This window comes from Serpula lacrymans (assembly GCF_000218685.1).
Source record: "Serpula lacrymans var. lacrymans S7.9 unplaced genomic scaffold SERLAscaffold_3, whole genome shotgun sequence".
Classification (NCBI taxonomy): Eukaryota; Fungi; Basidiomycota; class Agaricomycetes; order Boletales; family Serpulaceae; genus Serpula; species Serpula lacrymans.
Window position 1 is genome coordinate 388,775 of NW_006763292.1, and position 13,930 is coordinate 402,704.

General features: G+C 41.8%; 1 protein-coding gene across 1 annotated transcript; it reads left to right on the top strand.

Moving 5' to 3' along the window:
• Positions 1–8,597: 8,597 nt before the first annotated feature.
• Positions 8,598–13,745, top strand: SERLADRAFT_434082 (uncharacterized protein; the record flags this gene model as incomplete). Its single annotated transcript, XM_007314347.1, has 6 exons — positions 8,598–8,970; positions 9,030–9,404; positions 9,461–9,597; positions 9,653–10,807; positions 10,862–12,715; positions 12,774–13,745. 6 exons carry the CDS (start codon positions 8,598–8,600, stop codon positions 13,743–13,745), a joined length of 4,866 nt encoding a protein of 1,621 aa, XP_007314409.1.
• Positions 13,746–13,930: the final 185 nt, after the last annotated feature.

Consider the following 13,930-nt stretch of genomic DNA (forward strand, 5'->3'; position numbering starts at 1 on the left):
GGTGACACGTGTAGTTATCTCTTTTATATTCGCGAAATTTACTTTATTCGAACTCTCAAAATAGGCTTATGGAAGCCATTGTGTGCCCTTGCTCTCATGTTGCTTGAACCCGATGAGTACTACCATGAAAGAATGCCAGGGGAGGCTATAGACCGTGACGCAGAGTGGAAGAACAAGCTGATGGTAGCATAGTCTATTACACGCTCGCTCTCTTTGCATCCAAGCTCTTGGCCTACCTCACAATACATTGAACTCGCGCCTGCTAAAACTGCTTAGGCATCACATTTTGGAAGATGGATCTTATACAAATGAAGGCCGCAACACAATTACTCTGCCAGTTGTTCCACTATCTGTCAAAAATGCCAGCAATGTAATCCTTTTCACGATGCCAGCCAGAAAACCATATTTAACTTTTAGCGTTGCATACTAATTGTTATAAAATATCTTCATTCTGCACTTTGATACTATTAGGACAATCTCTCCCAATTTTTTTAAAGTCATAAAAAGTTATAATATATTTCTTATCAGATCTGAATATATGTTGCAGCAATAGATTTAACCTTGTATTACTTACAAACAAATTCCAGCTTTGATCATATAAGGCTGGAAGAATCTGATGATTGCATCCCTTCTTAATTTTGTCGTCATTCCGCAACCTCATTTTATTCACAACCAAATGTTTGCAAGGTTAGGGAATGTTTTACCTGATATATACTGCCTGATATCTGCTTTTCAGCTCCGACAGGTTGTGCCAATTTCCCCCCATTTTCATGCAGATCTGGTGATAATCAGACACTCACATATACCGAAGGGGAGTCCAATAATAACATTGCATGTTGTTCACCAAATGACATCTAACTGACACATATTGATAGTTTACTAATTAATCACTATTATCTTATACACAATTATCTTATACACCTTGGTAGCCATACTGTCTCTAAATGACCAGAGCAAACACAAATCATATGTTCTGTGATTGCAGGTCATATATCTGTCTGGAAAACCACAATGAATGTTTATAGCTTACAGATCAACCACAATAATTAATTATCTTATCATAATCTTTCTATTAATGACTGAGCAGAGCATTGACAATCTGGCATCTACCTGACTTGCCATGATCAACCTTAGTAGCCACTGTTAAGCCATGCTAAACTGCAATCACTTTGATGTCTGTGTATCAACCCTGCCTGATAATGCAAGGGTCTCCTTGTACATACCAGCTTAATTCTTCTTATAGCACACTAGAATATAGATGAGGCAACACTACATATTTGAGTACACTATTTATCTCCTCTTTGCTCTGGTCTAGGCATCTCAAACCCCTCTGCAAGTGCTAGCTGGTAAAATAGATTGTTCACCCTTTCTTCTATCTCTATTAATTCCTCTGTTTTAACAGCCAGCTGATCCTCAAAGGTAAAGATCAGCACAATTGTACCCGCACCATAGCCATATTCACGCTCATGGGTAAGTTGTGACTTGTGCCTACAACTATCTGCTCTTACTTGAATTTCTATCTTTAAATTAGTACTATCCACGCGGGAATCCTGACTATCTTTGTCATTGGATGAATCAGAATTGGTGTGGATTGAGGAACATGAACTTGAAAGTGTGGTTTTAGGTGCTCGATCCTGATCACACTCTTGTTTGGTTGTAATACTCATCCTATCCCCTTCCCCAGTAACTTCAACTATTATGTTTACTCTTGTAAGTAATCAAATTTATTGTTAAGTGCCACCTCAAGACTCATCACACAGATATATTTTGATCGTCCCTTCCAGGCCTCACAACTACCAAGATGTTTGATCTTGTAGTACCCAAGGTAGAGTTCTGTTTTTGATTCCGTGTTCTTGTCATATTGCTGACTCAGATGCGGTGCAGTGTCTATATTAATATTCTGCAATCATTGCCAAAATGTGAATGGTGATGAGGCTAGTAAGTTCCAGTTGTAGTTGGTTCTAATGAACCTGAACTCACAAAGAAGGACTGTTACTAGTACAGTACAACTGACAGTGTCAAAGTTGGTGTTAGCTTTTTTTAAAACTGTCTTTATGCTTAACCTCCCATTATGATTTTCAAGGTTAGCTGGGGTGGGGACAAGTTTTTCCTTTTGCAGCAAGCTCCCAAATTCACAAAACCATTACAGTTGTCAAATATCTTTTCATTGGTTGATTCGTCCAATTGTTATGAACTGTGTTCTCTATGGACTTCATTTCTTTTCTAGAGTAGCTACACACCGCTACTCACCCCATACTTTCCCACACTTGTTACCTATCATGGTCTCACCTGTCATCATTTGTTCAACACAAACACCTACCCCAAAGTGAACAGTATATATATACACCTGTATTGTAGTTAACGTCTCCAATACAATCTTACACTTCAACAGTATAACTTGGTATTCATCAGTCCAAACCTCATTGTCAGAATACATCTCAAACCCATTTACCAACAGGCTTATCAGAAACCACTTGCACATCCAGTAAACTGCCTGTTACCAGGCTTGCACATTCCAAGCGTAACACCAATGCACAGCCCAGACTATTATACTTCAAGGTATTAATGTACAACTAATCTGATAATCAGATTATATTATTTGTATTTAGAGCTAACTTTGTCCTCTAGATAAGGTGATTTTTACTATCTTGATCAACGTCTTCTGGTACTGTCTCCAATGTTCCTTTGTAGGACACAGCCTGCAATTATAAACTATAGACGGGAACTTCAGTTATCCAAATTTCAATTATGTGGTTGGCAACTAAAAGTATGAGTGTTCTAAACATGGTAGTTTTGACCATTCTAGTCAAGTCTCAAGTCCAAAACAAACAAGTTACTCAAGATTGGCAGGTTATCAAGTTCAAGTTCCACCAAGTGCTGCTGTGATGCAGCCCCATCCCAAACTTGACAACTTTGGACTCTAATAGGCTTCAGATTTGGTATGTTTTGTAATGTGTGGTTCAACTTTTATGTAAACATATATATAAACTAGTATATCAGACTCACAACCATCTAACTTGAACTTGAACAGCCTAGTATCACTGAGTACTACCGCCTATTCAAGTCGTTGTACTCAAATTTCACTTCTTCAACCAGTCCTCTACTAACATTGTCTTATTAGGGTGATACAAAGTCTGACAGGGAAAGCAAAGTGAATCAGCCAAACCCTTGCAGATCCCAGACAATCACTACTACTCACAAACACAGGCAGCTGAGCATGTTAAAATTAGCCCCTTGAGAAAAGTGTGCATAGATTTTGTGACAACACCAACAAGACACAGTCTTGGGGCACTGGAGCACAACAATAGACAAGCAGAAGAGTAGTGAAAAGGAGGGATTTCCCCTCAAAGTAGGACCGAGTTAGTTGTTGGTAGACAACAGGAGGACTCGCTGAGTCCTTCCCCATATATTGCTCCTGTATATATACTAAAATACATGAGGTACTGTACAGTTGTAAATAAAGTTTAAAGTCCAATGTTTAGCATGTGACCAGTCACATGGTGAGCCTAGACACTGGTCAGGTGATGTGTCACATGACTGGTCATGTGACTATGAAAAGTCCAAAAATGTAAAGTAAAGTAAAATGGTCACATGATCAATCATGTGACTTGGAAAAAGAAAAGTAAAAGTACAAAAGTAAAGTGTAAGTAGGTGCTGGTATGTCAATTGTAACAGATTTTGGGCATTTACACTAAGTACTCACATTCTTTTACTTAGTGCTATATAGGATCCTTTAATCCATCATGCACGCCATTTTAGGAGGGCAATATGCAGAGCCTTCTTGAAAGTGCCATCAAAAGAATGGCATCAGATGAACCTGACAAGAACAACTGCAGAGTAAGTCAAATTTATCAAACTCAGTGTTTTGGATAAACTTGCTTCCACTTTATAGAGAGAGGGCTGAACAATGTATATTCAAAGAATTATTGAAGCTTGTCCCAAGCTTGGAGAGGCACCTTATGGATCAAGAAACTACAGAAGAAGAAATCAATATGGACGCAGATATGGTATGCTTTGTCTCATCTAAAACAACAACACCCCTACCATATTTCTACACAGATCCAGAAAGGCACGAACAGGGCCAGATCTGATGGTACCAAGGGTCTCAAATATGCTGTAATTGACTGGATTACTCCCAGAGGACAGACCCTGTCATCTCATATACATTGCAATATTAAAACAAATTGAGGCTTCAATCATCAACACACTGGCTTTTTTCTTTATCCCGCTGGATTGGTTTGTTCCAACAAAAGGTAAGTAGCTGAGCTATCGTCATGAAGTTCCTAGCATTAAGATCAAATTAATGACTGGGCAGATCCAAGTTTTGGGCAATCAGTGGCCTATTATGCTTTACATGAATTATTCCTATGCTACAGAAGACCCTTAGAATGGTTTGCTTAGAAGTGGTCTTCTTGTTAACATGAGTCAATACGGAAAATTTACTACAGTCTAATAATTTTGATAAAACCACACAGGCCTTCAAACATATTTTCACATCCCCAAGTTCCGTGGATCAAGAACCAAAAGTTACACATTCTGGGAATGTGCGTATACAGAGCATGTGTTTGGTTAGCAAGGCTTCAATTGCTTACATTATAACTCAAGTAGGTAGCCCTCTGATATCTCAAAGGTTGTGCTCACTAGAAAAACACACAGGTTTAGTTTGCACTAAGTTCAATACAAGTTTTCTCCCGCACTGATCTAGTCACTGACTCTGAGTGGTTCTATAATACTATCCTTGCCTTGCTTGAAGATCCCAATGAGAAGGAGGAAGTTGATCAGTTATTGGTATGGTGGAACATGTGCATATGTTTATTTTATGAGTGCTGCTGCTCGAGTGACTGAAACTATTATTTAGACAAGTTTTCCCACTCTACGCAACTCCTAAACATTTACCATCCAAGAACAGTGTGTTGGCAAGGATTAGAGAAAGAAGGGACGTTCTGACATCAGGAAAAATGAGGGTAGCTATATAGAACTCTATAGCACTATAAGTACTCATAAAGCTGTTATAGTGGTCAAACCTGTTATAGAACCTCTGCCATCTATATGGCCTCATATAGCTCTATAAATGCTCTTATAGATGTTGGAAATTGTTGTGTGGCTGATTGAAAAAAATTCACACACCAACAGGATTTGAACTCTCAACCTGCTAGTCAGCTCTTGGGTGACTAAGCATCCTATAGCCACACATCACATTTATCCACTACACCATGAGGGCTTATAAAATATATTATACAGGTGTTATATATTGACCTTTTATGGACTGAGATTAATTTTTTACTCATTATCACTACTTATCTTTGGATAAATCATTATTCTTATTTTGTAAGTATCAGGGATACAAACTATTATTTCACTAATACAGACTACATAATTAATTAATACTGTATGATTTATTGGCCCTTTTAAGCACCTTGAACTATATTATAACTATGACCTTTACAGCTATAGGAGCTATTTAGGCTGCTATAGGCTATAAGAGCACTTATAGTATCTTGTCTATAATAATATACTTGACTCCAAACACTTTTGGCCTCTTTCTATTATTGAACAAGTTTATTAGATTAATCCAGAGTTTGAGGGAATTATAGATACTTTTCCCCTTGGTTAAAATTTTGCCTACTACTGTGCTATAAGAGCTATAAGAGCTATGATTGCACTGATAGTACTATAGTTTCTATAAATGTGTTTATATATATAGGTGGTGGCTATATAGCAAAAGGGTTTTTCCTGATGGAAGAGGTCCCAGAATGGAGAGGGATCTCATACTATCTGACTGATTTTTGTGTCCTGTCTGCTTGTATGATTTGTATTTGACAATGTTATTGTTTGTGTTGTGATATTTCAAATCATATATCTCTATTAAGATTACTATTGAAGGTGTAAATATTTTGGGTTACACAGATTACACGGCTACATCTTAACTCCATCCACACCAGCCTCCCACATCCCTGTTGCTGTTGTGGCTCTTCTGCTTGCTTGAATCCATACAAACATTGAGTCTAAGATATCAACCTCATTTGTTGCATCACAATGGCATGCTTTTTGAGGTAAACACCTACTTTTGCCATTATCTTTAAAATGCTGGAGTCCCCAAGTCCAAATTCAGGTTTTCTGGCCTAAGGCATGAATATGACACAAACATAGATTTTGTGTTGGAAGTGATTAAGCCGCATACAACAGATATCAGCCATGTCAGAGATGTGGCTGGGAAACACTTACCTATCTAGGATTTTACACATTTTAGTTAATTAAATCTTTTTGTGCTATAATATTTTGACACCTCAGTCCTGGTACAACAGACAAAGGTGAGTTTACTTACATTCTAATATATTTACACCATGCAGTACTTTACAGACTACATAATTTCTACAGGTTATAAGACCTGGTCTTCCCAAAGTGTCACTAGTTGGAGGAGGTATCATTACAACCAGTGTACCAAAGCTGACAGGCACAATTAAGCCCCCAAAAGCTATCCCAAGGGATAGAGCTTTTATAAAATCTAATAATTTCCTTGTTGAAGATGATGGCAAAAGTAGGTGTTTACCTCAAAAAGCATACCATTGTGATGCAACAAATGAGGTTGATATCTTGGACTCAATATTTGTATGGATTCAAGCAAGCAGAAGAGCCACAACAGCAACAGGAATGTGGGAGAAATTGTGTTGGTACCACTAACTGAAAAGTGTAGTTGTCTAAGTACACCTCCGCTGCAACAATGAGAGTGATGTCAGATCACATCTCAGTGAAATGCTTGAACTTTGAGCTGAACTCAGAAGTATTGGAGCTTCTGTAGAGGACAGAGACTTTTGATAATAATTCTCTCAGCATTACCAGAATCCTATTGGCCAGTCCTGACATCCATGATCATAGCTGCTAGAATATCTCAAAACACTGTCTCATCAATGACATACTGTATGTGCTATAAAAAGTGTCTAGTACAAGAAAGACTTAGTCTATTATTCTAAAGACTCTATAAGCAATTAGGTACCCAATAAAAGAAAGACTAAAAGGTATAATAAGTACACTGTTTTAATTATAGAGTGAGTCAATGACATACCTTAGTTTATTATTCTGAAAACTGAGGTTGTTGAAAAATAAGTGTCCAGCTTTTTTGTATGAAGGTCACAAAGTCCAATGCTTATATAATCAGTGAAAAAATGGAAAAAACAACTGTAAAAAAGAGTAAAAGTGAATACTATAAAAATCATAGCTAGAAATATAGTGATTTATTATATAGTATAGGTAATAAGTGTAACAACCAAGAGTTAGTTACTCTGGCGCACACAGGAACACACTATAAAGGTAGTGATGAGGGAGTGGTTACCCCTTAGGCTGCAGAGAGTTTGTTGGTATACAACAGGAGGACTCGCTGAGGAGTCTCCTTGATCTATTGGGGTTTTTATACTAATACAGAGTGTTTGTACCTATGTACTGTACAGTTGATAAAAGCACTAGCTGATAATGTCAGAGGGTGCAGCCCATGTGACCAGCTCCACTGCGTGAGAGAGTTTGTGGCTAAAAGAAGAATAATGGCAGCGCTGCGTGAGAAGGTGGAGTTAGAACGAAAAAGGAAAGTGCCGCATGGCACAGAGTGTGAACTATAGTAAAAAGGTTAAAGCGGAGAATGAAAATTAAAGGAAAGGTCCGAAAATTGTGTTATCATAACAATAAGTGCTTACCATGTCAACATCTTCCTTATCCTGCATAGTAAACTTTATTGGTTTCCCCCCTCTTTGTGGTTTCCCCCAGTGGCTTGATGATGAGGTGAGGAAAGACAACTACCCCATCATTTCACTAGATAGAGGCTGGAGGAAACATTCCACTATTGGAGTCTGAGTTAGTGAGATAGCATAAGCATCATGCTGTGATTGCTGTTGGAGAAATAAGGGAGATTCAAGCCTCGTACAGCGTAGTACGAAGGCAAGAAGTGGTGCAGGCGCAAAATTGGGAAAGCACAGTAGTTGAGGTGGCCCGTGCACCTAATATACTGCATCAGAAGATTTTTGGTTCCATCTTCACTTATATACGCTGTCATTGTCAGGCAGACACCTCAGGCCTTCTCTTGAAGTCTGAGGTGAGACACTTTTATGTTAGAGCTTATAAGTACTTAGCTTACACCCCTTTTCAGTTTATTCCTTGCTAGGTACATTCTTTTGAATATAAGAGACCTTCTCTCGAAGTCTGAGTTTATTCCTTGCTAGATAATTAACAATTGCACAAGGTGCATGATAGAACAACATAAAGGTCGAGGCATAGAGCATCCAGGCCATGTGTCTATGAGAGATTCGGCCAATTAGACTTGTATAAAAAAGATTAAACTCGACTAAAGTTTCCTTATCTGTGAAGTGCCAGGTGATGAAGCGATGTTCGCTCGTGACTATGAGTCACGTCCGTTACAGTTGAAGACCGAAAATGGAAGTCACTATACGTACACAGTCGTCACGCAGGCGTCTAAACTTGACTAAACCCTGCTTGGAATATTATAATAAGAATAAATCAAGGACGGTGGGTAACTGGTTTCCAAACGTTCTCCACGTACTAATTTATTTCCAGTAAAGTCCCAGTGGCGATACCAAAGTACTCATATCAATATGGCTTTTAGCGACGGGGAGAAAACAAGTAGAAAAGTTAGGAAAGCACCAGAGTTGATGATAACATCGCAGAGGAATACAGGAAGAATCGCTACAGTCGTAAACAATGTCACTGATGAGGTTTTCCCGTTCAGTTCAGAAACAGTATCTCATCCAACTCCATCCACGGGCGTCCCAAGTGCTCGTGGTATGCTCCATCCACCGTCACTTTCCCTAGTTTCAAAGGCCGGTATGACGCTAAATGTATCACCTCAAACGAAGAGATTCAGTGCAATGAATATCAATAAAAAATTTTTGGAGAAGAACTCTGCTTCGTCAAGCTCTGGTCAGACGATTTCAAATTCGATCGCTGTCAAGCCTGGTTCGCTTGGGTGTGAGTTGGACTTAATTGCATATTCGTGTTATGTCTTTCTCACTGACTTTCCCCAACAGCTCGTTTGGTTGGTCAGCCCGCGATTTCTCACTCGCGCCTGGTGACAGCTAAGCTCACCAGCGCCAGATCACCCCAAACCTCTGCAACAGCCGGTGTGGGCTGGCCGAAATCGTCTTCTGTTGCTTCTCCTTCTGTATCTCCGATGTCAACGACAAATACCCCTGTTCACACCGTACCTGTTTTTCCGAGTGTTCAACAGCTTCCTTATATCCGAAACATCCCACAACCCTCTCCAGCTGCTTTATCCATGACTGCGGGTGGTAAAGGAAGATCCTCTCGGGTTGCTTGGAGCAATGCTCAAAACTCTCCTAACGTCTCTGGGGTCGGTGGCACAACGCAAATCGATTTTCCGACAGCTTCTGAAGTGGCACAAGGTGCTCTTATTATACCTTGTAACCCCGTCTTGTCAGTCCTTACTCAATTAATGTAGGAATACCGCTTCCCCTCAACTCAAACATATCACACGAAAAGGATGGGGAATCTGCTTCCCACAAGAAGCAGAGATTACAAGAGGCAGACACTTTCCGGGGATTGCATTTAAACCCGAACGCACATCATTGGGATGAGGTTCGTCACAATTCCTTGGGACTAAAAGGACTACATTGAATAAGTCGCTACCTAGATGGAAGAGGACGATGACAATTTTTTGGATGGGGTCATAGAATTTGGCGATGGTCGCCAGTATAGAATAGCTTCGACGAGCATCCCATCCCGCTCTCCATCCCCACCATCAATTGAAGCACGTCCCTCACTGGGATCACCTCACCACGAAGCAATTGATGGAGTACCATCGTTAGACGTCTTATCAAGTAAAGGACAGAGACTTGGCCATGATTTCGACCGCAGTTGGCCACAGCAGAGTGTATCGCCTATACTTAATTCTCAGCGCACTGGCCCTCCACCATCTATGTCTTGTGTACCTCACCATTCGAGCCATTCTCCTCGCTCTCATACGAGGGCACTCTTTAATGAGCGGTCTAATAGACTGGAGCCATGCAGCCCTGTGCTTTCTCTATTTCGGTATGCTCAAGAAGAGCCTCAACTGAATTTGAAGCAGAACTCTATTTCATCTTCCCTTTATACTCGAGACAGTCCGGAACAACCTCCAGTTTCGCCCACTCATCATATCCGGTTACTTCAGAAATCAAGTCCGAGTAGCAGCATCGATGATATATCTCCCGGCTCATTTTGTGGGGGTGTTTCAACTGGCTTGGATATGTCTAATCAGAACACAAAGCAAGCTCAGGATGTCTCAGTGCCAGCATCCAACGGCAACACTGTTTGTCACCCCTCCGTGCTGGTGAAAGATCATGCTTCTCGATGTAAAGAAAAGTTTTTCTCTGGTAGCGACGGACAAAGCACAGGTATGTGCAATGCTGGGGATGCGCTAGTGCCTGAATCCTTTCAGGAGGAGATAGGCAAACATCAAGTCCATCGCGTTACATCATATATGCAGCAGCAGCCCTCTTTGCAGCCTTCATCAACACCTTCAGCCTCACTGCCATCTCGTTGCGCGAACGAGAATGTTCCCACGCGCTTAGCTACTTTTCCGCAACGTCCCTCAGTGGCACTGTCGTCCAGCGAGGACATTGAAGTTGTACACAAGGCAACGATGCATTTATCTGCAGAACGTGCAAGGGAACGCTGGCAAAAGGATGAGGAAGAGAGAGAACTGAATAAAGAGCGCGCTAGGTTAAAAGCAGCAGACATAGAGGAGAAGATGAAGGTTCGAGAAAAACAGGTAAAGGTTGGAATGAAGGGACATATTGCTAGTCGGGTATGCATTAGGCCAACCTTAACAGCTCTTTCAGGCTAATTCGAGTTCCACCAGGTTGAAGCCCCACACAGGACAGATGATGCCAAAGTAGTCGAGTCATTAGAGCTAGCGATCTCTGAAACGGCAAGATCAATGACTTTGGTCTCTCCTGGTTCTAACCTGCGAGCTTCCGAAGATCCAATTATACTACCTCCTCTCCGAGCCACGTTGACATCCTCTGTTGAAATATCAAGTGCGCCCCCTACACATCCAGGCCTACATGATTTAAACGCAGCACAACTGAAATCGTGGAGAAACAGAAGGACTATTCCATCAGCAGAATCTTGGGCTGCTACTAAATTACTACCCAATGTACCACCAGTCCTTCATGGCGATGACCCTCTTCCAGATGTTCCAGACGAAAAGCTTGAAATAATTGAATTCTCCGATATTGGAAAGTTCGTCGAAGTGTTGGAACCTTCATCAGGCTCGAAACACGATGCTTTCAGAGAAACCGGGGCTGTGATATCGCTGTCCTCTATTTCAAGCAACCACGCTATAAGCACGTGGCCCTCTTGCGATGTTTGTCAAAAGATTAATTCTCAATATCGGGGTCGCAAATTTATTGACCCGGACCATTTATCTGTATGTGTTCCATGTCAACTGAAAAGCTACGAAGATCCTGGTCAGAGTCAGCTATTACAGATCAGGAACGAGCTTAAGGCCCCAGCGAGCCTACATCATATAAACACCTCATATGCAACTGTGGCAGAAGACACCAAGAAGATAGGCAGTAATCTTCTCGAGATAAGTCAAGTAATCGCCGAGTCGCCTGCATCGACTCAGACGAAGAAAATATGGGATACAACGTGCTACCGCGAAGCTTCCATGTCAGCGCTGGATCACGCGATGTCCCGAATAAAAGGAGCCTTGGATGGAATGCAGACGGGTGGACTAGACAGAGGTGTTGAAGGTTCTTCTCCAAAAACTGCTTCTTCTGTGTTGGAGCCAAAGTCTGAGCAGACTACGAAACAAACACCTGCGAGGCCTAAAAATCCAACGTTCGAATTATCTCAATTTCATGATATACCTAATGTGACCAGTCATGAAATAGTGTCTGAGCCACCTTCATCTCTAATCAATCTCGTTATTCACCTTCCTTCCATTTCTCGTCCATTGAACTTCCTGCCAAAGAGGCAGCTTCAATTGTTTGGAAGTGCTCCTAATAGAGTACGTTGGGAAATACTTTCGCGGGACTCACCTGGGGAGTGTGTGGAAAGGGAGGTTTTGTTTTGTGATAGCTTTCTGTTTCCAAAAGTGCAAAGTGGACAATATCGGGTGTCTTTACCTGCCACCCGTGCCAGGTTATTGACGTCGCAGTTTTTCTGTCCTTCCGACCCCAAAGTCAACCTCCCATCAAGTGTATCACGCCCCGCTGGTGCATACTCTCTCAGGACATTATCTAGTTCCAGCAATATTCAAATACACTCACTTTCTGCGACTGACATGGCACAGTTGTCCTCCATTGATGTCACGAGCTGCTCACCGCCCCCAGATTATTCGCCTCAGCATGAGCCTACCTCCTCAAACTGTGATATTCGTTCTCATAAAAGACAGCGGAAGATGCCTGTAGGGTCATCTGTTGGGTTTTACCGTGATCCGACTATTAACAGTGGCACCGACTCTGGGCTTCATGTTGAATTTACTGTTGTCAGCGAGCTGGAGCCGCAATTACCAACAGTCACCACGGAAACTTCAGTCACATCAACAACTCCAAGTGCTGGGTCGTTTCTGTCCGTTAGTTCTACTCTTGATATCGATACAACGGGATCTCCGGCACTTCTAGGCCATATGATCGTGGGTACAGGATGTACGTCTCCTAACGCACAAATGTCTACTAAGATCGAACCCAGGGAACCCAATCTCTATGTGAGTCTCCTTTTTGGATAGGTACATTTGATCTTATTGAATTAATTGAATTAAATAGTTAAAGCGCCCTACTATCGCGAATCGCTCCCAGCCTCTGGACAACTCTTGGGGGAAGTCCCCTCTGAGCCTAGCAACAATAGAAACTGTTGGAAGACTGCCTGATCCAGAACATTTAAAGGCAGTTTGGTCTCAGCGCTCTGACAATGTCCAACGATCCATCGGAAATTCTTTGGAAGGCATTGGGGATGATCTGACAGCATTGCCATTCACATTACAGGACGTCAGGTCTGAAGATGATGGCACTCCGCCTCCATCAGGTTCCTTGATTCCGTCAAAGGTGTCACTTTACAATGTCACACGTGCATTTCAACAAAGACCGCCCCCATCCGATGTTATTGATCCGCGCAGTACTGAAATACCTCTTTCCCCCATAAATAAAGCACCCGTTCGGCCATCTGCTGCAATGTCTTACCCTCATCCTCTACCTTTAAGTCCCAATGTGCATCCTTCGGGCGTAACATACTATCCGCCCCTTGTGGCCCACGCACCAAGTATGGCGTATGCTCCAACGGCTAGTCCTCCTAGGATGCCTATAAATGGGCTCTCGCCGTTCAATCAGCCAGTATGGATGCCATTGCCTACACCACCATCCCAACACCATCATCATGGCTTAGTGAGGCCTGTTCCGTCACCATATTCTGCACACCTCATAACGTATTCCTCTTCGACGGGAAACACTTTCTATACTGTTTCACCATCTATCCAAGCTGCGCAGAGCAACCTGCATCTCAACAGAGGTGAAGAAGGTCGCTCGAGACACATCCCTCTGCTGAGCGCGTCTCAATCAGCACCACTCCGTTCCAATATCTTACCGTACCCTGGGAGTCCACCTACAACCCATCTGGCCTCAAGGATACCCAGTCAACACTGTACGGTGCATGTTCCACTTGATTGCCAAAATGTCTTTGTTCCCCCACTCGCCGTGCAAAGAAACCACATTGAGTATCAGATCTCGCAACCTCTTGGATAAAATCCATTATTTCTGGCCTGATGGATCTCAATCCATCTTCTCGTCGTCCTTGGACCTTACACCCATGGTAACTCAGGTTTTCTTTTCTGCTCTTCGCGGCAGCAATTTCTATTTTGGCCGCTGTTGCGGTCTCTGTTACCCATCGACATGAGTTGTGTCGTCTTATACATAAAAGTTTTTGGTTT